Source organism: Idiotropiscis lumnitzeri, chromosome 1, assembly GCF_059441095.1.
Source record: "Idiotropiscis lumnitzeri isolate Australia: NSW breed Sydney's pygmy pipehorse chromosome 1, RoL_Ilum_1.0, whole genome shotgun sequence".
In the NCBI taxonomy this organism is placed as follows: Eukaryota; Metazoa; Chordata; class Actinopteri; order Syngnathiformes; family Syngnathidae; genus Idiotropiscis; species Idiotropiscis lumnitzeri.
In genome coordinates, this window is record NC_142391.1 from 28910492 (window position 1) to 28935458 (window position 24967).

General features: G+C 39.8%; 3 protein-coding genes across 4 annotated transcripts in view; all 3 read right to left on the reverse strand.

Annotated features, from left to right (window-relative positions):
- Positions 1-303: 303 nt before the first annotated feature.
- On the reverse strand, positions 304-5043 carry mthfd2 (methylenetetrahydrofolate dehydrogenase (NADP+ dependent) 2, methenyltetrahydrofolate cyclohydrolase). The gene is made up of 8 exons (XM_088293819.1): positions 4835-5043; positions 2957-3141; positions 2733-2855; positions 1984-2136; positions 1620-1727; positions 1381-1473; positions 1170-1295; positions 304-871 (listed from the first exon to the last, which is right to left on the reverse strand). The coding sequence occupies exons 1-8, from the start codon at positions 4912-4914 to the stop codon at positions 723-725; spliced, it is 1017 nt and encodes a 338-aa protein (XP_088149945.1). The 5' UTR covers positions 4915-5043; the 3' UTR covers positions 304-722.
- Positions 5044-6013: 970 nt separating this feature from the next.
- Positions 6014-15209, reverse strand: ubac1 (UBA domain containing 1). Its single transcript, XM_088293832.1, has 10 exons — positions 14710-15209; positions 13289-13409; positions 13153-13226; positions 12503-12610; positions 11645-11747; positions 11434-11542; positions 10938-11232; positions 10768-10854; positions 9790-9928; positions 6014-9417 (listed from the first exon to the last, which is right to left on the reverse strand). Exons 1-10 carry the CDS (start codon positions 14845-14847, stop codon positions 9302-9304), a joined length of 1290 nt encoding a protein of 429 aa, XP_088149958.1. The 5' UTR covers positions 14848-15209; the 3' UTR covers positions 6014-9301.
- Positions 15210-18238: 3029 nt separating this feature from the next.
- LOC148344141 (neurogenic locus notch homolog protein 1-like) overlaps positions 18239-24967 on the reverse strand; it is a 54479-nt gene continuing 47750 nt past the window's right edge. The window contains exons 30-34 of one of the 2 annotated variants that reach the window (XM_088293849.1): positions 24589-24751; positions 21638-21936; positions 20914-21061; positions 20733-20830; positions 18239-20550 (exon numbers count right to left, since the gene is read on the reverse strand). In XM_088293849.1, the coding sequence (XP_088149975.1) occupies positions 19393-20550; positions 20733-20830; positions 20914-21061; positions 21638-21936; positions 24589-24751 (1866 nt within the window). In that variant the 3' untranslated portion in view covers positions 18239-19392. Of the gene's footprint in view, positions 20551-20732; positions 20831-20913; positions 21062-21637; positions 21937-24588; positions 24755-24967 lie in introns of both variants that reach the window. The other variant, XM_088293842.1, reaches the window with a different exon arrangement.

Here is a 24967-nt window from a genome sequence, read left to right on the forward strand (position 1 = left end):
TAAAATTTTGGGGATACACTACCAACACTTAAATGAATCCTGCACTTGCATATACCATCCTTCCGCTTCATAAGATTTCAAAAGTACATGGTTCCTATTTCGTGTCAATTGCTTACGCAAAAAGCAATTAGCACGTACAAGAAATGTAGCAACTGCAATTGTATGCATTCCCTTTAAAAGTATAGGTCACCGTTGTCCAACTTGACATTTCAAATGTATTTATTTTGGTAAATGTTTGCAAAAAGTTGAGATGCAATTTACTTACTAAAAGATGACCAACAAAGAAGGAAACAGAGCCCTAAGAATAGTCACAAATATTTATTTCAGTTTTTACAAAGGCATTAGTGAATCTTTAAAGCTTTTGTATACTGGTCAACGCGCTCCTGATGGAGGCAGCCCTTTTTTTGTTTGCTCAACACTGCACCGTTTCGCTTTTGATGTGAACGCTGCCACGTGCTCCTTAAATACCACATACACACGCCATTAAAGTAATAAATAAAAACAATCTCTGGTGATGCTGTTGAAAACAATAGCCCCAAAGTTAACACTGAATTCTGGAACCTTATTGGATGTAACAGATCCATGGGTTTTTAGATATATATAAAAAAAGAAAAGTCTGAAATTACACCTCCAGTCCCCAAAATTAAAAACATTGAAGGATTGAAGGCGGGTTTTGCAGGTGGTGGAATGTGTTTCGTTTTAGGGAGTCGTCCCTTCCCCCATTAGGATGCAGCCGCCATGCGAATCCTCTCGGGTGGATAGAGTAGGACGTTCTTGGCCGCTTTGATGGTGTTCTTCATGAGCATGGCCACTGTCATCGGCCCCACGCCACCTGGCACAGGTGTGATGAAGCCTGCCTTCTTTCTCACACCTGACGCGTACATAAAAAAATATACAATGTTAAAGAGGGGTACGGAAAATATTGTAAAAAAAATTGCCTTTCATATGCGTCCATTAATGGCTGCTTCTAATCAGTTAAATTAGATAATTTGGTAGTAACGGCATCTTTACATTCGAAGTTGATAAAAGTACCCCCGTAAGTTCCCTTTTAAAGCAAAAATTTGACTATCTTCCTCTTCTAACTACACCTCTATTATGTATATGTACATTACATTTTTCTTATGTTTTTTTTTTTTTTTTTAAGAAAATGTTCTTTGGGCCAAGTTTACCTTCAAAATCCACATCTCCAACTAGCCTGCTCTTCCCGGTGAGTGGGTCCTGCACCCTGTTGATGCCCACGTCAATGACGGCTGCGCCCTCTTTAATCATGTCGGCTGTTATAAGGTTAGGAATTCCTGAGGAAAAATGGGCAACGTCAATAAGAATGTTCTTGTCGTTACGCACCGCAGATTACACAACAAGGAGGAAGTTTTGTCACACCTGCGGCAGCGATGACGATGTCTGCAATTTGAGTGTGATGTCGGAGTTGATCCTTCGGAGTGTAACGGTGTGAGATGGTCACGGTGGCGTCGCCTGTTGGCACATGTCATCACATGTTAGCAGACAGTGTGTATTGTATTAAAAAGTTCAATACAAGTGAAATATATGTTTGTGTTTTAGTAGACTTCGAGATTCACAGTATTGCACATATTTCAAGAAGGAGGCAGTGAGGTGTTTACCTCCTGGTCTCTCGTGTCGTCCGTCCGTGTGCAACAACATGGCGATGGGCATGCCCACATTCTTGGAGCGGCCCGCCACCACTACGTTCTTGCCCACAGTGGGAATGCCTGCATACACAACAGAGACGCCTTTTTTTAGGAGACCCACCAGAATGTAATTTATTTTTTTTTTTTTTTTTAATATTGAAGATCTGTCAGGCATTATGGTTAGAACCCCCACCAAGGATGCAAACATCTTCAGTGGCGTGTTCAAGTTTGATAGTTATGAAGGAGCAAAAGACACTTCTCTTTTCTACACCACCTTGCCTCTGCCCCCCCCAGGGAAAAAGCAGAAGCCCTCGGTGGAGATCAGCGCGGTGGCTACCTGTGCGTTTGATGATCTCCATGACACCCCAGGGCGTGGCGGGCAACATGGTGGACTGATCCAGGCACATGCGGCCCACATTGACCACATGGAAGCCATCCACATCCTTGGTGGGTGCGACAGCGTTGCAGATGGTGCGTTCGTCGATGTGGTCTGCGTGATGACAAACATCAATTATTAACCGCACTTTTTAAACAATTTTAGCCATTTAAATGGAATCATATCCCATAAATATAATCCCAAGAGTGTATCATTATGTAAATTCTAACTTCAGCTCGTCAAATATATCACTTCTATATTGTTGACATCAAATTGCATCTTTAGGCTCCATCGTGCAAACTTTGGACCAGCAGAAATACGAGGAAACTAGATTTTTTTTTTTTTATATATATTTTTTACATTTTTTGTTACTGTAACTGTAGAAAGTCTATGCGATTCATAATAACTATGTTTTGCTCAGGCCAACGCAATGAAAATAATGTTGAGATGCTAGCATAGTAATACTGATATCGCTTTAGGCAACTAAAAATCTATTTGGGGATTGTCATTACTCACATAAAGGTTTGGTCTCGTATGAGAAAAGTGAATTGATGTTTTATACTAATGACAAGAATTTAGTCTTGGAAAAACTACAGGCTACGTCAGAACAAGTTGAAAGGGTCGTCAAATTAAACGAGGCCTGAGGGTGAAGGAACATCCTGCTTGTGCGGGTATACCTAATATTGGGGCTGCGTTTAATATTTACTCACCCGGCAGAGGCAGTTGTACCAGCAGGCCGTCCACGCGATGGTCCGTGTTGAGCTTAAAAATGAGGTCCAACAGCTCTTCCTCACTGATGTCGGAACGCTTAAGGATGGTCTCACTGGAGATTCCTGAAGAGACGGTACAAAATTTACATTCAGTATATACTCAATATATCCACACCAGGTGAAAATTGTGAATACACAGCCCGTGTGTGCGTGTGCGTCCTCACCGACGTCGGCGGCCGATCGGGTCTTGTTGAGGACATACGAGTGGCTGGCCGGGTTGTCGCCAACCAGAACCACGCTGAGGTGAGGCCGCCGGTGTCCGGCCAACATCCATTTATCCACGTCGGACCGCGCCTCGTCCCGGATCTGGCGAGCCAGCTTCTTTCCTGAGATGACCACTGCCTCCTGCCTGAGGAGTGAACATCAAGACAACAACAATATTGATTGGAATCCCACCAATAAACCAACAATTATTTCATCTGTTGTGCCCATGAGTAGTTCATGTGACAACATATATATACACAGGTAAAAATAGATTGGAAAAATTTATTTTTTTTAATATAGAAATGTTGGATACCATTTTGGGGTTTAAAAAAAAGAATCTTTTTAATAAGTTCATTGTGAATAAGTAAAGGGATGACATTCTGACATTTCAACAGGGGTGTGTAAACTTTATATCCACTGCACATACAAGCTGCCAAACCGATGTCCAGTGTTACATTTCTTTGCCTACTAGTACAGCAAATACTCTGGCACACACTACCACCTGTGGCCTCTAAAATTAGCCACTGGTCATGCTGACTGGGCCATATGCTCACAAACACACGCACACAATAATTACACAGTCACACTGGATCTACATAGCAATTCCAGACCAATCACCATGTCAGCAAAGGAGAAGGTTGCAAGGCAGGGAGGGGCGGGGGGGAAGTTCTTTTCAAAAAGTCTTTTGGGAGCAGCTGTGGTTCTGTGTAATTTACTGTGTGACCATCCCACAAGCCAAATAATCAACAGAGCCAACTTTTACGCTTACATAACCAAAAGACACATCAGAGGGAGGAGAAAGCAAGGAATTGAGAAGCAATGAGGCATCAGGTGGTGATGTAACAGGGCCTTTGTTATGCCAGATCCAATTACAGTAACTTGAGTAAGAAAAGTAGCACAACCCTGGGACGCACCTAAATTGAATATGGGACATTTTTTGCAATTGTCAATATGCAGAGTTTAAGGATTAAAAGATTCTGTCGTCATCAATATGCAAACTAATCTTCTTGCAAGCCTTAGAACAAAAAAGGGAGGGAAAAAAAAACCTACTCACTTCAATTCCTCAACATTAAATCTAATCAATGATTTTTTACCTCAATAGGTCTCCATGCTGCTTTATGAAAATAAAAACATGCATGATTTTAATCCAATTTACCTGAACATTTTAAGCATGAATTCAACAGCAAGTGTATTTAAATTAACTAGGTGCTGAACATTGCATTTTAGAAAAAACACCCTCCACTTGTATGTAGAAGCAATATGCAATTTATGGATTCTTAATCGTGCCCTTCATGCTGATGCGAGAATTTATTTTTATTTCAAGTACAGTATGCACTGAAGATCAAATTTTATGATGTACACGAATAAGGAAATGGCTCATCCTGACTTGACTTGTGCTGGACACGAGACTAACGTTAATTAAATAAACTACTAAACATCAGCACGGGACATTTCACCCTTTAAACGAAGCTGTGTGGGTCATTACTGTGCACGTGAGTAAACTGACATTGGAAATAAGTCAATGTGTGCATGTGAAGGGCATATATCACCGCCCCTGCAAAACTGCAACAGGGTGCAAACGTTCGGGTGGATTTCATCATCCACCTTGCTGTAATACCGGCATGACGATAGGGGGCGCGTTCTCAAACCGAAGAGACACATTCAGTTCGATTGTGCACTAAAAAGTGGCATTTTCAAGGCTCAATTACAACCACAGAGTGAGACAAAAGCTTAAAAAACTCGCAGAGCGGACGTTTTCACCGACGGAGAACATGAGGAAGAATGAATTCTGTTGAGTAGTAGCGTGGTCGGTTACATGGCGACGGCGCTGAGCTCACCTCGAGGCGGACGTGTGGAGGAGACACAGCTGATGGCGAGAGTGCTGGCACACTTTCCTGAGAGTCCTGACCGCTGCCATGGTGGTGGAGTAGGCTGATGTAGGAAGACGGTAAACCGGTCAAGTGACGCGGAAGGCAGAAGAAGAGCGAGTGGAGCTCCGTGGGCTGACAGAACGTCGTCGTCTGTGGCGGCAGGAAGAGCCTCAGAGGTGCTTTATATCCAACCCGGCCTTTGTGCGCGTCATCGTGACGTTTCAGGTCGTCTGGCCCCTCCCCCGCTCGGCTGATGACACAATTTCACTTTTTTGCTCTATGTGCTCGGTTGTTGTCTTTGAAACGTATGTAATGCTTTTTGGCATCATGGAAACTATAGCCAGCTGTGGTGGCAACATATGTGTATTTTTATTTGTAAAAACCAATGTAGTTTTACAATGATACTTTAATGATTTGGATAAAAACATTTTCCAGATGAAGTTATTTGTTTATTAAAGGTCACCGTTTAGAGATTAAAGTCACAATATGTGAATAAAATTGCATATTTTATTTTACTTTGGGATTAAAATCTTAAAACGTGGGTACAGTCATGTCCTTTCATTACTAAAAACATTTGCTCAGGGATTGACACTGCAATATCAAAAATATACTTAAAGATATGCAGCCTATTTCCTGTTTTTAATCTCCAGGCATTGCCTTATTGCTTATCGTGCATTTTGATCCGGGGGAGCCACAGATTTCAAATTACATGTGCAAAAATAAACTTATTAGTTACATAATAGGGCAAGATCGGCGTTGTTGAAAGTACAGATGTGTTTTGACTGTCATGTTTGATTTCATAGTTCATAGAGTGTGTCAAAACATTAGTTTATTACCGCCGCGTTGTTTTTCTAATAGCTCAAGTTGTCCTTGTCTACATGTTTCACATGGATGGAAATAAATCTCCATTAAATGCCCAAACGTTAAACTGTAAGAAGCGGATATCTTGTGGTTGAATTCGATGTCAGTGGGGACACGTCATTGAGTGCAGCTGGGGCGTGCTGCTGATCAGCACGAGATTAAGTTAAACTTCAGTCACATATTTTTGTATGTCTTTCTACAATGTTTATGTTGATACCAGGAGACAAAATCCAGTTGATTTGAATGCTTTTCCACGACCCATGGTGACATACAAACACACCAGAATAGAGCCACAAAAATTGCCTTTAATGCATCAAGTGATTCAATGTGTCGAAGTGGACATATGCGTGCTAACGTATTGCATAGGTCGCTGAAATAAAAACAAATCACCATAAAGATGTCTTGTTTGTATAGACAAAGCGGCATTGGTGATTGACGCGACGTTTAAATCATTTACCATTCTGTTTTTTTTCACATTCAGAGACGAGCTTGTTATAAATAACACATTTCAGTTTGGCTTCTGTATAACTTATAACGACCTTCGCCATTGTAACACACGCACACCCACACCCCCACACGCACGCGCGCGCACACACACAAACACACTCACAGTACTCACAAAAAGGTCTCAATATTGGACTTTGTCGTGAAAAATTAGGACAAACCTAAAATGGGCTATGTAACCTTTACAGGTCAATTTAAAGGGGAAGTCAACTCCACAAATTTTTATGCAATAAAACGTGGTCTTTGCCTTCACTAATCTAAACATGGCATTCTGATTAATCTTGTATTTGCGGAATATGAGTTAAGCAGCAAAATACACCCATTTTTAGCCTTCTCAGGTAGGCAGCCATTTTGTTAGCTTCTGTCAACTGAAAATGACACCACAGTTGCTCAGGGGTCAGATATCGCCCAATCACAGCTCACCTGTTTTTTTTAAGCTGAACCATGATTTGTTATCTGAGTCCTGATAAATTATTTTGACAGAAGCGACAAAATGGCCGTCTCTTGAGGTGGCTAAAAACAAGTGATTTTTACTGCTTAATGTATCATTTTCCGCACATGCAATATTAATCAGAATGCCAAGTTTCGACTAGTGGGCCTACATAGAACACATTTTGGTAAAGAACATTTCTAGGTTGACTTCCTCTTTCATTTGTACACTTTCACACTAACAATTGCACAATTCACAATTAACTTTTTAAAACTGAGAGGGGATCTTTGGTGTCATCAGCAGGGACAGAGACTGGAGGACCGAGTCCTTGGAAATCTATCACTGTTTACAGCTCAAACACCTTGTTGTGAATTTTGTCATTCGGCGCTTTGCGAGAGAAAAGCGAGTTCAAAAAAATAGTAGCACATGTGCATTCATAAGTTAAAAAAAGGTCAATTTGAAAAGGTTATGTGTGCTCGTCCTGAAATTTCACCAAAAAGCCCAATCTACATAAACTTTAAGTGACTAGTGTCTATATTGCATTAAGAAAACGCGGCGACTGCTTAAAGACATTTTGTTCGGTTGTCACACTAGCAAAGAAAAAAAAAAATAAAAATCTCAGCTTCCCTGAGCAGAATGAAGTCACATCATTACCATTTCTTTTAAATACACTATGGTTAGTAAAACACTCCACTTGACAAATACATGCCAACCCTCCTGTACAGCTCATGAAGCATGACCAGCTAGCCATATCGAATAGGGGGGGACAATATATATCGCGAGCATTTGTGGCTTAATTTATGAGATTATTTTCCAACTGCAGGTGGGATGTTATATAGGTTCCTCACCAGTCCTTTTTAAAGTATCGATAATATTTTATCGCACACCACCGAAAAATAAAATGGATAGAGTTCTTTACAGGTTAACCGTTGATTGCTATTGCACAGAAAGACAGAGAAGGTGTGACGTCCTGCACAGGCCATTTTGGTTCCAGGCGACCATTTGCGCCAGCTTGTGCTTTGAAGCCTCCTGTTATGAAACAGTTAAATTGGAGTATAATAAAATTTATAAGTGTGTGGGGCATATTAAATGTGTGCTTATTTCCTCAAGGAAACAAATGCATGAATTTAACATTTGTGCCCCTCCAAGTCTTGGAAAAAAATAGACTACCATCCTATTGAAGATCTTGAAACTTTTTTTTTTTTAAACACATTTTGTTTGACAAATTTTTTTGTTTGCTAGGGAAGTGGACCGACAAGGTGTGATGGGTCAGTTCAATTTGTTTGTCTTGTTCAACTCTACTGCACATTATTTTGTATTCCATATGCACCAATAAAAAGTTGATAATAAAGGCAGTTTAAAAAAACAGGCACACGTTTAAAAAATGGATTTTCCATCTTATTTTTGTTAACATATTAAACTGTTACGCGGCCTTATGAGATCATGTTTGAGGAAAAAGTTGGCTTGAAGAAAATGTTTGTCATTACGAGAAAAATATTTGTATCGGCGTTATCGGTGGCCTTTGAGATCAATTTGAGATTAATGTAATTTTAAATGTTTCAAATTTATTCTAAAGTTGCATTCAAGAAAAACATTGAATTAATGAGTAATATTATGAGAATAAAGCTGTTTTGAGATAAACGTTTTGTATATTTGAGAAAAGTTGTACATTTGAGTCATATTTTTTTATATTAAAATTGTAATACAAGAATGAAGATATTTGAGATGGAAAAATGTTAAAAATAAAATTTTATTTTGGAGAAAAGTACTATGCTGTATTTGTGATTTACGTTTCAATGTTATGAGAATAGTCGTATAGTTTCAAGATTAAAATTATAATTAAGGGAAATGACACTTGAGATTAAAATTGAAATATTACGAGAATAACGTCACACACCTGGGATAAATTGTGCATTTCAAGATATGCACAGTATTACTACTCCAACAGTCATTTGTATTTTCAAAATGAAAACGTCTATCTTTATATTCTTATAACTCATTCAGTGCCAGCCATTTTCAGACCATTCTTTACTCTATTACTGATAATATATACAAAAATAAATAGTACCTCAGATTTACGGTCTGGACTCCTTATTTTAATATAAACCTAGATTGTACAACCCAATATTTCTTGAAAATTTCCACGTTTATTCTCATATAATTAGAACTTTAATCCCGAAATATACAACTTTTCTTCTCTCAAAAACATCCAAATTTATTCTCGCAATTGTACGATTAAGTTTTGTTTTTTCTTTTCAGAGTCCAGTTTGTACATACGACCTGTAGCATAGCAGGAGGGTTATAAGAAAATCCAAATAAATTAAAAAAAAAACAAAAACAAAGTTAACAATACATATTGCCAAACATGAGGTGTAAACATTAATCATGCATGTGTTTGTTTGTGGCAAAATGATATCATAAAATAACTAGAAATTGCTCTAGTTGAAATTGTAAAAACAACCTAGTTAATAGAACTTTGTATCGTCGCTGTAATAATATTGTTTTTCATATACTTTACTGTTATAAATATTTACTGTATAGGTACAACTCCTCAGGCGTTAACAATACTCGTTTCTCACACATACATATACACAGGCAGCTGTCACATTCACACGTGTGGGTGGGGTGGGGTTTCGCCTCTATGTGCGATTGAGCGTCTGGAAGATTCTGGATATCTGGAGCATGACGGGGCCCGTCTCTGGGTCGTTCATCCACTGGGTGCTGTTTAGGGGGTTCTCCAGCATGTCCTCGAACGCTACACACACATAAACAGATCAAGTAAGCTAGAAGGTGACAAAAAGCAAACTCTTATCGATTAGCAAACTACTACACTTGCAAATTCTTTAGAACTATTAGTTAAAAAAAAAATAAAAGTCCTATGTCCACACGGTTCCGACAGAACAAAAATAAGATGGCTGTGGATGAGGCTTGTTAGCTTCTGCTATTGTGATCACTGTGAGTCCTAAAACATTCATACCAGCGGGTATGAGTTTGAAATGATATTCAACTGGCTTGGGATGGCGTCAACTCTTTCCCTGTTTTTTTTTTTTAATAAAACAACAAAGCTCAAACCATAACAAATAGCAAGGATTCACTGTAGTGTCTAATAGAGCATGTGCAGTTGTACCGAGGAGAGTCTTGGGGTTGGTTAAACCCAACTGGACCACAGGGTTCTCCAGGATGGCCTGGAAGAGCGGACTGTTGGTGTCGATGCCTTTGTCCAGGTCCTCTGCAGACGGCTTCTTGTCGCCCAGCAGCCACTCGCACTGGAACACACACATTCGAGTCATTCGTCATGGTGAACGACATTAATTTGCTTCAGTCACACTCGTAAGAGTTTCAACACAAATGAAATCTCCAACTGTTAGATTCTGTTACAGAAATGCAATCATTTTTTGCAAATATTCAGGATCTCCAGTTGTAAATGTGCAATTTATAGCATTAGGACGACTGTGGGGCACAAACATGTCAAGAAAAAAAAAAAAGGATCAAAGTCAAGGAATAGCATTAAAATGAAAATAAATAATTTTACAGGAATAAAGTGAGAAATTAACATTTGAAAGGGAAAACAATGAATTAATTTTATGCAAATTACCTCATCATATTATGAGAAATTATTTTAAGATTGCATGAAAATGGTCAAATAAAAAGTAATTTTACAATACAAAAAAATGTCACAAAAAAAAGAAAAAAATAGTTGTCCCTGATAGAAAAAAGCCAAAGTCAAACAAAAACCTTTTTATGAATAAAATAGAGAAAATTAACAAGATTTTTTAAGATGGTCAAGTAGAAAAAAATACAGAACAATAAATACAGAAAAATAAATAATTGCTAGAGAAAAAGGTTGTGCTTTTCCGTGAGTAACATCATGAGTAACATGTTAATGTTTTTAAAAAGGTCTTGAAATAAGGGAAAAAAGTTGAATGAAAAAAAGAAAATTTCTGAGAAGTTTTGTTATGCAAGTTATTACAAGTACAATGGCACAATACAAGGAAAACATAGTGTTTCTTTTACATGAGTAAAGTGGTTCATATTATTTTTATTTAAAAAAAAAAAGGCTTGTTTACGTAGTGTGTAAATTTACTGTGCAACCTCATGTGCCTACCGCTGCATCTTGCTGGTTGTTGTTGACTTTGAGAGCGTCTATCACTTGTTTTTCCTCAAAGCCCATCTCCATGAGTGCAAACACAGCCTGCAAAGCAGAAGCCTCATGTGAACAGGAAGCATTGCAAGTGGCTCAAGTTTGGAGAAGAAATAATCACAAAGGGTACACACTCTTGAGTCGGGCCGGAACTCCCTTTTCCTGCGAATCCTCTTGAAAATCTCCGTAAGGTCGTCTTGTCGACTGCTGCCGCTCTCGTCCGTGCCGGACAGGCTGCGTCGCAGTGCAAATGAGCAGGACGGCGTTCTGGAGAAGCTCGCAGCCGAGTTTGAGTTAGCGGAGGCTCCGGCTGCAGCTGCGGTAGCAGTAGAAGAAGCAGCGGCGGCGTCTTGACTGGGCAGCGGCGTGTCCACGGAGGGGTCGTCAACGTGCTCGATCAGCCACTCCATGGCCTGAGTCACCGACATGCTGTGTGGAGAACACAGACAACATCAGGAGGCTTAGCAAAAAGCCTGAAAAAGAGGCACAGCATGACGGTGTAGCAATGTGGACTCTCATCAGAAAAATCTGAAACTGACACACGAGGAGACGCTATTTAAAAAAAAAAAAAATAAAAATAAACAAAACCGAAGAGCGGTGAGTGGCGACCCAGACCGACGTGAGACTCACTGGTTGAGTCTGAGGGCTTTGATGGCTCTACTCTCGGGGAAGCCCATCTCGGTGAGTTGCTGAAGGGCCGCATCGTCCACACGATCGTCCTCATCCTCGTCCAACATGTCTGTGGGCAAAGCACAAACGCAGGTTATGAAAGGGCACTCTTCAGGTGTTTTTTTTTTTTTTTTGTTATTTTTTTTCCATTCATCGGGGTGAAGTGTGCTACCGTTGGCCTTTTTGAAAAGCTCCACTGCGTCGGGGTTCAAGGCCAGAAGCTTCTGGGCCACTTCGATGAGGGACACCAGGATCTTTCGGAGCTCCGTCTGAAACTAGACAACGTCCAACACTTAAGTCAAAGGTGTACCGTGACTCATATTTTGAATAGTCTAACATGAAAGTTGGGCAGTCCATCCGGGGGGCGTAAAAAAAAACAGCCCTCCTTTTTGGAGCTGAGGCAGTCGGGGGCCAAATTTGAAAAAAGGGCTAAAATAAGCAAAGCCGGAGGTAGATTTTAGTCCCGCGAGGCAACCAAAAGTTCATCTCAACCTACTCCGCGAAATGGGCAAAGTACAACAATTGCCTCAGAATGCGTCAAAAGCGCCACTACCAACTGTGCATTGCGTTATTTGCATTGGGCACGTTCATGGAGAAGAGGAAAAAAGAAGGATGAGACGAAGAAGAAGATGACAAAGAAGGAGATGAATAAAGAGGTGAAGGGGAAGGACAGCCGGGGTAACATTGAGACTTTTTTGTCATTCTGATTGAAATAATTTCGAATGAAAATCTCTGGTCATCCGTTTACATGTGACGTGATCTTTTCAGATCCGCCATTTACATGCTCCACCTTGTTAATCAGAACAGCCGTGTTACAGTCGTGTGACACGCGGAGATCGATGTAAATGTGATTTATCAAGATGGCGTTCAGTCATCCATTTAGCACAGTATTCGCGATTGTTTCAACACTTTGATTAATGCCACATCTAGCTAAAAACAAGTTACCAGGACTTTAAAAATAGTTCTGTAGATGATGCATTCAGAGTACCTTTAGGGTGTCGAAAACTTGCAAACGCATGGTACGACTTACGTCTCTGATGTTGTGCTGCGTGACAGTGCGGTCCGAGTGGCGAGTGCTGAGGTTGGCGGTGGCCTTCAAGATGGCGTCCTTGTCTGGGGCCTTGTTGTCCTGTTTTTTCTGACACGCACAAAAGCGGGGCAAAAAATACGAGTGTTGTAGCTACAAATGTTTTTTTGAAATGTTTACTGAACAGCTGTGATCTCATTGCAGACAAGTATTACCCTTTTGAATTGGAATTATTATTCAATACCATATTCAGCGTCCCTCACAGTAGTAGGTCTTTTTCTGTCTGTTTTCTACCATTATTAAATCCTAAAATATTTGTAATTTGGGTGTTTTTAAATATGATTTTGGTGTGTTTAATAAGTTAGCACGTACACCTCCCCCCCAAAAATAATTGATGAATGTCTTTCTAATATTTAGGGGTTTTTTTTCCTTAAATTTTTGTGGTTTTCCCTTTTTATTTTTTAGGATTATTGTTTCGGTCTTATTAGAAGTATACCTAATGTTTTGGCTGAAGCCCCCTTCATCAGCATAGCACTGACATATACATACTTATTTTAGTAATATTGTGAAAACACTAATATTGGTGATCCTTTTTACTACTGTCATGGTGACACGAAATTTTCATCGACTTGTCAGGAGCCCACAGGTCCTACCTTTTCTTCAGCACACACCTCCACCATCTTGGGAGGCGTTGGTGGTGGCCTTTTCTTCATGAGCAGCAGAACATCTACAAAAATAAAATAAATAAAATGATGGCCTCCTTAAGACGACGAATTGCTTTCTTGTTACCTTTATCTTTTAGGCTTTCATCCGCCACCGTTTTGGTGTCGTTGAGTACTCGCTCTGTGGCAACGTGGATGAGCTTGTGGTGGGTCAGCGTCTTGGGGTCATCCAAATTTCCATGCACACACTGCAGACACAGAACACATACACACGCACGCACATACACAAACCCTTGATTTTTTTTTTAAATTTAAACCAAAACATCAGTGGAAAGTCAACATTTTCACATGTGCCCTTCTCAAATTCATTCCTATTTTCCACCATCCTCCCTCAATACCTTACTACCATCATTGTTCCTACTTTCCACCCAAACGTATTCTTTGTTTTTGTCTCATCTTTCCTTCCACTCCCTTTCATAACATTCTTGTCCATCCCTTCATCATCCTACAGGTACCATCATTCCTGTCTTCATACCACCAATTAATTCCTTCCTTACTGACCATCCTCCCTCTATCCTCCATCATTCTGTTCTTCAGTCGTTCCTCCCTTCCTTAACACACTTGTTTCCTTCCTTTCTCTTTCAAGCATCCATGTTAGCCCTCTTTGTTTCCACCTTTTCTATCATATTTCTTGTTTCCCTCAATAATCCTTCCATTAATGAACTCTATTTGCTTTGTTCCAATCCACCTTTTTGCGATGTTTCCTCCCTTCCTTTCATAGAGCCACTTTCTTCCATCCAGTATTCTTTCCTCCCTTCCTTCCATGCATCCTTGTTTCCTTTCAGCTTTCCTCCCCATTTCCATCACCCTTCAGTCCTTTCCTCTCTGTCCCCATCCTTTAGTACATCCTTGTTACCCTTTTCCCTTTCACAGCACCTTTGTTTCCTTTTGTCTTAACTCGCTTTCCCTCCCCATCCCTATTTTCCGATTTTTCATAAATCAGCTTCCATCCGCCCATCCATCCTTACATACATACTTTTATATCCTTTCCTTCTTACATCATGCCCTCCTATCACATTTCCTAAATATGTTAATTTGTCTAAACGACCCATAACATTAAAGGCTATGTTCAGCCCAACTTTATTGCTACTTTCCAACAGACACTTCAAAAACAACACCCGGCGCTGCCTTAATGACGTCCAAGTTCACACACAGAAAAATAATATGACTTTTCAAAGCTAATGACGATTACACACGTTTAGGTCCCTAATATTATGACTGGAGAGTACACTGTCTAACTGTAAGGCTACTAAAACTCAATACTAGTGTGTAATAATAAATGTCATAAATATAGCCACTTCCAAAAAGGGAAAGTTAGCTGCTAGCACCGGAGAGGGATAGATCAGTGAGGGAGGGAAGCCGAGGCTAAAAATAACCACAGCCAGCCCAGCAAGCTCGCCATTTAAATTAACTTAACTATAAATACGAGGCCCGACTGAAACTGACACTAGCAGACGAAACAAACACAAAAAAGGGGGCAGAGCTCACATGTTTCAAGCACTTCTCCTTGAGTTTCTCCACCGTGCTGTCTTCCGGGATCTCCTCCAGCCACTCGGTGCCGTCAACGGTGCAGATGTGAATCTTCAACACTTTACCCGCGAACATCTTCTCCTCTTGGACGAACATGGCGGCCCCAGTTTTTGTTTTTTCCAGGCTAAAAAATGTCTTTTAGCTTAACAGCAGTTGTTTTATATGAGGCGCCCCATCCACCACCGCTACCATCCACCACCTCCTCCTCCTCCGGCTAGCTGTCTAGCAAAGCTCGCAGTCGGTTGTGTCACAGATCGCGGCGGCTAACGGCTAAACCTTTTGGCTGAGGGACATTTTCGGGTACTCGGTGACCGGCGATCTTACACGGTAACGCGGGCAAAACTAGTGGCTTATTTCCGCGACCACTCCACCGCCAGCCTCCGACTTATGAAGCGCCAACGACCAGCTACGCTGACAGCAAGGGGAGCCTATTTTTACTGTCACGGTTGAACTTTGAACTGGAACAGTGGTGGCGGTGGTGGATTGTGGGAGTTGAAGTCTGGCACGACACCACTGAAAAAACCTTTGAAAAGCCTAATAATTGCCTGCGTCATTTTTGACGTACTGTTACCAAACCATTAACGAGCTTGCTGATAATGCTTTTTCCTCGTTTTCTGAAAACGTTACTTGAGTTAAAATATATACTACTACAATTTAATATAATTTCTAAATTATAATATATATATATATATATATATATATATACATATATATATATACATATATATATACATATATATATATACATATATATATATATATATATATATACATATATATATATATATATATATATATATATATATATATATATATATATATATATATATATATATATATATATACATATATATATATATATACATATATATACATATATATATATATACATATATATATATATATATACATATATATATATATATATACATATATATATATATATATACATACATATATATATATACATATATATATTTATATATACATATATATATATATATATATATATATACATATATATATATACATATATATATATATATATATATACATATATATATATATATATATATATAGTGTCATCATTTAACAATTACATAAATAACAATGTCCATTAAATGCATTACAATACGAAACAACTTTACTCGTATTGCGCCTTTCGTAACAGTTGTAGCTGTAACAAAGCGCTTTACTCGGAGTAAAACACAAAGTAGCAATTAGCAAATATATACTATACTATACTATACTATACTATACTATACTATACTATACTATAATATAATATACTATAATATAATATAATATAATATAATATAATATAATATAATATAATATAATATAATATAATATAATATAATATATATCATCCGCCTGACTTGTGTGCGAGCAGCGTGGGATCGGTTCCCACCGTTGTCTATGTCTGCCCTGTGACTGGCTGGTGACCTGTTCAGGGTGTGGTTCGACTTTCGCCCATAGTCAGGATAGGCTCCCGCACCCCCCTGCGCCCCTTTACAGGATAAGCGGTATGGATGATGACATACTGACGTAAATATAAATGAATACTATATAGGTACACACTACCAACACTCATGCTGTTACATTTAATGGCACGCTTTCTACACCAGGGGGAGACATTATTCGGGACAAGTCGGAGCGTCCAATCAACCTATCATGCATGTTTTTGGAACGTGGGAGGAAACTGGAGTACCTGGAGAAAACCCACACACGCGCGGGGAGAACATGCAAGCTCCACACAGTAAGACCGGAATCGAACCCACGACCTCGGCACTGTGAGGTGGACGTTACTAGTTATATATTTGATTATATTATATTATGTTCGACAAGGCTCTATCTAAATCCACAGATGTTTACAGTAAAGTCATAAAAACTAGTAGACCTTAGTACCATACGTATGGTTAGCATTTTACATTTGTGACCTACATGTGTTTTTCACACAAATATTTACTGTAATTCTAATTCTGACTTTCTCTTTCACTGACCTATCCAAACGCCTTCGTGAAAGACTTGCGTGTTCCAACTTTCGTAAAAATTGGGGTAAACAGAGGACTCTTGAATCAAAGCTCGACTGGATTCCAAATAATATAATTCAATGTTTGCTCATTAAAAAAAAGACAATTTTAAGACAAACAGGTGTCATTTATTATGCTGAGAAACATTTTTTACACACTGAAAATAAGAAGGTACTGAATTTTGGTCAGTCATATATTTTTACAAAACTCACTACATACTAGGGAGCGGGTGTAAAAGTGTTTATGTACACTCAGTTTAATGTGCAGCAAAAACATTTGAAAACATACACTAATTTATTTTATGTTTTAAGACATCAGATTTCTTCAACAAAATCCTGCTCACTGGGGAAATTTATGACTTATTTACAACATGGGAGAGCACAGCCATAGGCTCAAACGAATTGAAGGGAGGTGTTTTTTTTTTCTTCCTTGACCCCCTCCTGCTTAACAACAAGAACTTGGACTCAGTGGCCAAACGGGCCAGTTTGTCAAATGATCACAGGACTTAATATAAAGCCCGTTATGACACAGCCAATCTCCAAGATGGCATTTAAACTGTACATTTGTCTTTCCTTTTGTTCAGTCACACATATACAAAAAAAAAAAGACGCCCATAACACTGGAGGTTCTCCGTGGAATGCCCCTCGAATGTAATTTTCTTTATGAACAAAGATTATACAACAAATAAAAGGGAGCCAAAATGAGAACAAATAAATAGCCAGTGCATGTACGGAAAAGGAAAAGATCAGAACAAGGATACACAGTATTTACCAGCAACTTCTATAGGCAGGCAATGTGTTTAAATAAAGACAATAAATACAAATGAAAAAATAGAGGATGAAAGGCATGTGCTTATGTTAGTAAAAAAAAAAAATGGTGATTTCCAACTACGGTACTGTGCCACAGGAAATGATCCACTTTTACATCATTATTTATAAGAATGACTACAACTACCTTTCTAAAGTAAAGTACACTTTCAGGTGAAATTTTAGGATGAACCTAAAATGCACTTCAAAGTTTACACATGACCTTAGATAAACGATTGAATGCACATGTCCAACTGCTCAATGTTTCAGTACCATTTTGCACAACATGTTGTTTGCTAACTACAAGTTGAACTGCAAAATTAACAACGAATCACCTCTAAGCGTCCAACATTAAACCTTGAGTGGTGGGCATGTGGGCCCACCATGAGCTAAGTTGTAATGACCTTGTTATTACCGCGACTGGTATATTATTCATGTTATATAACGATACATATCAATAATTATTTAATATTTTGTCTTTAAATTGTTTTATTGAAAGAAAGGCTTCATTGTACATGTATGGCTTGATTGGTAGTAATTATGTAGCTAAGCTTGGAAAAATGCACAAAAGCACAAGGACAAGCAGAGGCGTGTTTGTGCAGTGAACATTTCAGGTGTGAGGAGGGGACTTAGAAAACATTTAATGCCGTGCCGAGGATTTTTAGCAAGCCAGAGGTGGTAGCTGATCTGACGGGGGAGGATCTGAGCTTCCTCTCAAAACCTTCACCATCCCTGCCGTCGTTAGTGGGGTGTTATTTCCAAAGTGCAGTGGAGTCCACCAGTACTCGTAAGGTCAGCCGCTGAGACACGGGCGCAAAACAGAACTCTTTTGATCATGCGCGCAAGGTGGCAGAAATTAATTAGAGGATTGACCATGTGTTATGTACGAAGACCAGTCACTGCACCACCTAAGCCACACGTTCCCCAAGGTTTATTTTGTGACTGGAAAGTCCAGCCGGCTGCGCAACTTCCACATTATAAGTAGAATCTCACTTGGTAAGATAATTTCATAATGTTGCCTTGAAATGTTCTGGCGTCACTCTTTCACGATTTACGGTCGACGCATTCCATTCGGTGCATCATCATTGTGCAGCATAGTCCAACGTTTACACACATGACCGTTTCCTAGTGATGTGTCAATAAACGATCGCTATTATTTTCAAAATAATTTTTAAAGTTATTAAATGTGCATGTAACTTAATGAAGTTAGCAAATTAATTATAGACAAATAATATTTTTTTATTGCTGCAAATGGAGTATCATCAATCCTTTAAGCCTTTAAAAAAATATTAAATTTCTCTATCATTGTTTTATGTATTTTTCAGGCAGTATAAAATACAGTTTTGCATCTAAAATACCATTGCAGTACAAAATAATGTGTTTGGTGTAAAAAGCAAAAATGTGTTAATGTCATTGTATTTGTTGTGTTGTTGTTGTGGAGCCAGTAAGGTGGCGTGTCACAGTGCCATACTGGCCCAGGGCCATCGGGCCACCTTAAACGTCAGACCCTGCCTCCAGGTTTGAGTGCATTTCAGGTTTATCTTTAAATCCCACCGTAAATAACCTAGACTTTTTGTAAGTAATGTATATGCCCTGGCTCAATAAAATGTTGGTATAAAAGCATATAAAATCTACTAAATTGGTCTTTTTTGTTGTTGTTGTTATTTTTTGTTTGTTTTTTGTTTTTTACAAAAATATACCAGGCCACTCTTGCAAAACAGACTGTAAATCTCAATGAGTTTTTAACCTGGTTAAATAAAGGTAAAAAAAATAAAATTAATAGAGAGCAACTGGTTCTTTTTTCACTTAAACTGCTCCGGGAGGTGTCCAATCTGGGCCGGCATGCTGGTGGGTGGACTGGAGATGCCTTCTGACCAGTCCGACATGTTGGAGTGCGGCGAGGAGCTGGACCACTGGTCCGGAGAGCCCGGGGATGGCGTCAGAAAGGGGTGGTCAGGCACCTGGACTTGATGGCTTGGGGTGTTGCCATCCACGGGGCCCGAGTAGCTGTGCTGCGAGGGTGGCGTGAGGAACTGGGTGCCCAAGGTGGCGGGCATTATCTGTGCCTCCTGGGGCAGGATGGTGCGGATGGGCATGACGCCCTGCTGGAGCTCTGGGGGGCTCAAGTCGGCGTTGATGAAGTTCTGGTTCTGGAGTTGTTGGAGGTTCTGCATTTGCTGCATGATGGGATTGAGGTGGTTGCTGGGAATACCCGTGTAGACCATCATCTGAGGGTGTCCATTGTGGGGTGCAGTCATCATCCCGTGCTGACCACTGGCCCTCATTGCACCAAACTGCATCCTGGACATCCAATCGCACTGGCCGGCGGACCCCGACACGGGCATGTGAGTGAGGCGGGGTGGAAGCGGGTCAAACTGCATCCGTGCCAGCTCTTGCTTATTCGGCATGACCATGTGGCCGACGCCCATGTGCGGGTCTGACATTGTTTGGAGGTGGCCCAGTGCCGCGGGCGTCATTGCAGGCGGGGACGCGGCATCGGAGCCGTAGCCACGGGGCGATTCCAGCGAATCCACTGGGGACAGCACGGCCGAGCTGTCCAGCAAGCTACCGGGTGGCTTCCCGTCCTGTGAGTTCTTCTTCTTCACCTTCATGTCTTTGGCATCCTTGCAGACCTTGCCGGCGGGTTTGCGAGCCTTCTTGCCGCTCGCTGGGCCCTGGCCCTGAAGCGAGGGCTGCTTCATGCCACCCAGGTAGCCGTTGGGCGAACAGAGCGGGGGCGACAACGCGGTACTCAAGGCGCCTCCGTGCATGTGGGGACTCCGCACTAGATTGTACTCATCCATCAAACGTACAATGTCGTGATGCATTCGTTCCAAGGCGATGTCTCGAGGAAGTCTGTCCATGTGGTCTGTTATCTCTCGGTTGGCGAAGTGGTCCAGCAGGACTTTGGCTGTCTCGTAGCTTCCTTCCCTGGCTGCCAGGAACAGCGGAGTCTCCTCCTAAGGTGAACACAAGACACAGGGTGCTGTTCTTAAAAGGTTCTGTATTGTATGGATAAAATGGTTAACATATGATTTTACACAACATATATACATACATATATCCATACACATCGGTAGGTCCATTATACCTAACTATGGTTTGGTAATAACAACAATAATAATAATTCTGATTACTATACCTTGTTGTTCTGCATGTCCTTGTTGGCGCCACTCTTGAGCAGCACAATAACAGCCGCCATGTTATTCACAGCAGCGGCCCAGTGTAACGCTGATTTGCCTGAGAGGACAAACACAATATGATGAACAAAATCTCTTACTTTCATTATAAGTGCGAGAGGTTGTTGTTTTTTATCTTTTTACCAAAATCATCAATGGCATTGACGTCGGCATGGCAGTTGATGAGCTCGTCCACCATACCCTCCACAGCCAGCCTGGCGGCTAAGATGAGGGGGGTGGTGCCGTCGTGCATGCGGGCGTCCAGGTCAGTGGCGCGGTTTCTTATGAGAATCTGGACACATCATCAAACATTGAGTCACAATACAACCGCAGATTACATATGTTTGAGTAATATTTGAGTTTTTAGCATTTATTATTTACCAAAATAAAGGATTTTGGTATTTCTGTCTTCAAATATTTTGGTATTTTTCATATACTGCATTTAAAAATAAATTTATTTTATTTTGCACATTTTTAATCTGCTATTGTATCTTAGTCGAATATTTTGTACTGTCAAATAAATATTGTTTTTTTTCTAAAATGTCACTATTCATTTCTTAAAAAGAAATATTTTTCTTTTTCCCAAGTATTTTTCATTTCCTGAATTTTATCAAGTATTTTTCCTTTTTCATCCTCATATTTGTTTGTTTTTTCATTTTTATTTTATTTTATTATTTTTTTTACATAATTTTGTTCCGATTTTTTCGAATGATTGTGGATTTATGTTTTTAATCTAACATTTGTGTACTTTTTAGTCTAAATACTTCTAACACAGTTTTGTGTTTTACACATTGCAGTAATGTTTCATTAATTCTCTCCTGGACCCAAAAGGAGAAGACACGATCCCAGTGGGACATAGCGAACTAACCTGGAAAACCCCCTGGGCGTCAGCCGCCACGGCAGCATGCAGCGGGGTCCTGCCCATGTTGTCCTGGATGTTGGCATCGGCGCTGGCCTCCAGGAGCCGCTTGGCGGCGTCAGAGCGGGCGTAGCGGGCGGCCAGGTGCAGCGCCGTTTCGCCGGTGCGGTCCGTCTGGTTGTGAAGGCTGGCCCCCTGGTAAATAAAGTCATTGATGACGTTGGCCGAGGCGTCTTCTTCCTCCTCGCTGTTCCCCGTCTCCAGACCGCCGCCACTGCAGGACGCGATCATCAGCGGTGTGAATCCATCTGAAGTGGGCACAGGCAAAAAAAATAAAATAAAAAAACGCAAAGTTGGTGATGTTACAGTTAAACCCGTTTCACCAATTCCCAATTTGGAAAATATTCACAAACCAACAGAGAAACACTGTGATTACTTTCCGGATATGTACGGACAGTACTCGCAGCACTCCACTTTTCCACATTCTGATATATCACAGGCATTTCAGAAAAGGAGAAATTTACGTAATTGAAAAGCCTTAAGAATGAAGGAGGAAATGGTGGCAAGAAGTTCGTTGAAGTGATACATCTCAACTGTTCTAAAATCTTCGTATGTTGAGGAGCTGAGTTTAACTCGGGTTGTAAGTGGAAGAATGCATCTTTACCACATGTACATGTACATGCACACTTCCAGTAAGCCAAGACTATTGCGGCTAACTGTTAGCAAACAGGATGTGTTTAAAAAAAGAAAAACTAGCTCTAAGACTCACGTAGGAAGGAAGACAACAGGCTACACTTCAAAGCAGAGACCCATCAAAACAGAGCAACAAAAAAATTGAATAACGGATTCCGATGTAGGCTTCGACGCTGCTTCAGAAGAAAAGCAAAGCTGCGGGGGATAGAAAAAAGCGAACCTCGATATCTGACTGAGCGAGGCGGCTCACCGCGGCGACTCTGACGGCTTTCCTCCTCTTCAAAAGGAATTGTGGGCTGCAGATCCGGCAGATTTGCTCGATCCTTGCGCATCGATCAGCAATGGTGGGGGCAAAAAAAGTGCGCTGGCTAGTTGTTAACCCCATTACTTTGATTTGTCCAAATTTTTCTTCTCGAAATCGGGCATGTCGGGCGAAGAAAAAAAAAGTTGACCACAAAAATACGTCGATGACAAATTTTTGCCAAGAGCCTTCGATGGCAGAGGAAAGCCGATTCCTCGAGCATTCGATGGAATAGTTGATATGATAATTGATTCTAAAAAGATTAGTGACAGCCTGATGCACTACCCCAGCTGTCATGTAGTACAAAATTTCCTTTTTGTATTTGACGTCTTCAGTGGTTAGAAGGGTGTCAAAAGTTCAATCCACTGCATGTTTTTCATTGGCCCGGAGCAAAATGAAAGAATAGTTAGTTTTTATGACTTGATGCTTTATTTAGTGGTCTTCATCAAAAGGATAAAAATCACACACATTTTTTTTTACAATAAAGGAATACAACTGTAAAAAAAAAGTTATCAGTTTTTTGTTTAAATTATTTTTTATTTAAAAAAAATTTCAGTTTTTTTATTATAATGTTAAACATATATATATATATATATATTTTTTATAACAAAAGTGAATGAAACAATTTGTTTTATTTAAAATTGTGAAGACATTTGAATATTACAAGACATAAAGCAATTTTTTGTAGTTGGCCCGCCCATATTCTAAGAACTACATTAAATATGGCTTATATCTAAAGGTTATGAGAAAAATGTGTCTAAAAATAAGATGTGATTTTTCTTTTAAATGGCATGAAAGTTTCAAATATCACACTTATTATTTTAAATGGAACAAAAAAGGTCAATAAAATGTGCGCATTTCATTGTGTTCAACAAGATATCGCTCAAATTTTTTTTTAATTAAAAATATTTTTATTTTAAACGTTAAAAGACTACACCCGCGGTATATTCAAATAATACAATTAAACCCTGCCCGCATCAATAGTTTGAGGAAAAAGTTAATATGTTGAAAGATTAAAATTGAAGTAAAAAAATTGTAAGAAAACCTTGAATGCTAAAAGATGTCATACTTTTCATTGAAAATGTAATTTTGTTTTAAAGAAAATTCAATGTCCTGTTCACTTTAAAATTTGAAATATATCATTACGTTATTTCAAACATTACTTACTTTGTCATTTGAATGGTATTTGTTGTCTCCATTTTTAAGTCATTGTTTGTCCTTTACTCAGTAAAGCGTTTTTGTGTGTCCTATTGCGCAATATGAATCCATTGTATTCCTCTTCTTCTGCTTATGTTTCTTTAAAAAACGGTTTGCTTCACCAATAACACCAAGCTGTGATCTTTTCTTTATGTTGAAATGTGTCTTGTCCTTCCAGTCTCAGTCAAAACAGGTCACTAGGTTCGAAAATGGAGGCCCATTACAGGCGCGCAATGATTAATCTGATCAGGAATCAATGCCCCCGCCCCTCTTCCCAAACCCCAAGGCGCCGGCTGCTTTGAAGAAGATCCCTCGCCTGCAGCAACTCCCACATGCACACCAACGCAAATCACACACTGGCAACGTGATGTGCTCTCTGCTTTGACAGAAAGCACAAGACACACACATGCTAGCTCACATCATGTAATTACATTTGACACGTGCCTGATCATTGAGCATAATTGTTCATGCTTCCAAATCACAATCACGATAAGCGGTAAAGAAAATGGATGGATGGATGTCATTTGGGATTTTTGCACAAATTGAACCGTATTACACTCGCAGGAGAAAATACTTATTCATCATGACAGATCAGAAGCTGCACACTATCTATCCATCTATCTCTCTCATATATATCTATCTATCTATCTCTCTCATATATATATATATATATATATATATATATATATATATATATATATATATATATATATACACACACACACACACACGCACACATACATAGGATGAGTGGATGAGTGTCACCCACCTGGCCCCCGCACGTTGACGTCCATGCAGTCGCTGTCAATCTCACCCTGGGGGGGTGTAGGCGCCACAGAGGGGATGCGCAGGTCGGCCGCGTCCAGGTGCTGCTGGGTCCACTGCCGGTTATCCGTGCGCTCGCCGGCGTTCAGGACAGCTTGCTCGTCAAACTGCTGGAGAGGGAAAAGAAATACATAATATTAAGTGGGGTTAAAAAAACAAAACAATAACGTTATTTAATCACAATTAAAATAACATTCAAGTAACTATTAAGTATAACCTTCCCCATTGTGGCAGGATATGGAAACAGGTATTTCATATAATTGACCGAAAAACAAATCCTTCTTAATTTTGTGTGGAAAAATATACAAAAAATATAAAAATAT

What these genes read in the sequence shown, in the direction of transcription:
- mthfd2 (XM_088293819.1), bottom strand. Translation starts at nt 4,914, where the DNA reads ATGGCAGCGGTCAGGACTCTCAGGAAAGTGTGCCAGCACTCTCGCCAT. An exon ending in CCGATCGGCCGCCGACGTCG is followed by an intron (nt 2,856 to 2,956) that starts GTGAGGACGCAC and finishes CCGTCTCTTCAG; the next exon opens with GAATCTCCAGTGAGACCATC. An exon ending in TGGAGATGTGGATTTTGAAG is followed by an intron (nt 872 to 1,169) that starts GTAAACTTGGCC and finishes TGTACGCGTCAG; the next exon opens with GTGTGAGAAAGAAGGCAGGC.
- ubac1 (XM_088293832.1), bottom strand. Translation starts at nt 14,847, where the DNA reads ATGTTCGTCCAAGAGGAGAAGATGTTCGCGGGTAAAGTGTTGAAGATT. An exon ending in GCTTTTCAAAAAGGCCAACG is followed by an intron (nt 11,543 to 11,644) that starts GTAGCACACTTC and finishes CTTTGCCCACAG; the next exon opens with ACATGTTGGACGAGGATGAG. An exon ending in ACAACCAGCAAGATGCAGCG is followed by an intron (nt 9,929 to 10,767) that starts GTAGGCACATGA and finishes TGTGTGTTCCAG; the next exon opens with TGCGAGTGGCTGCTGGGCGA.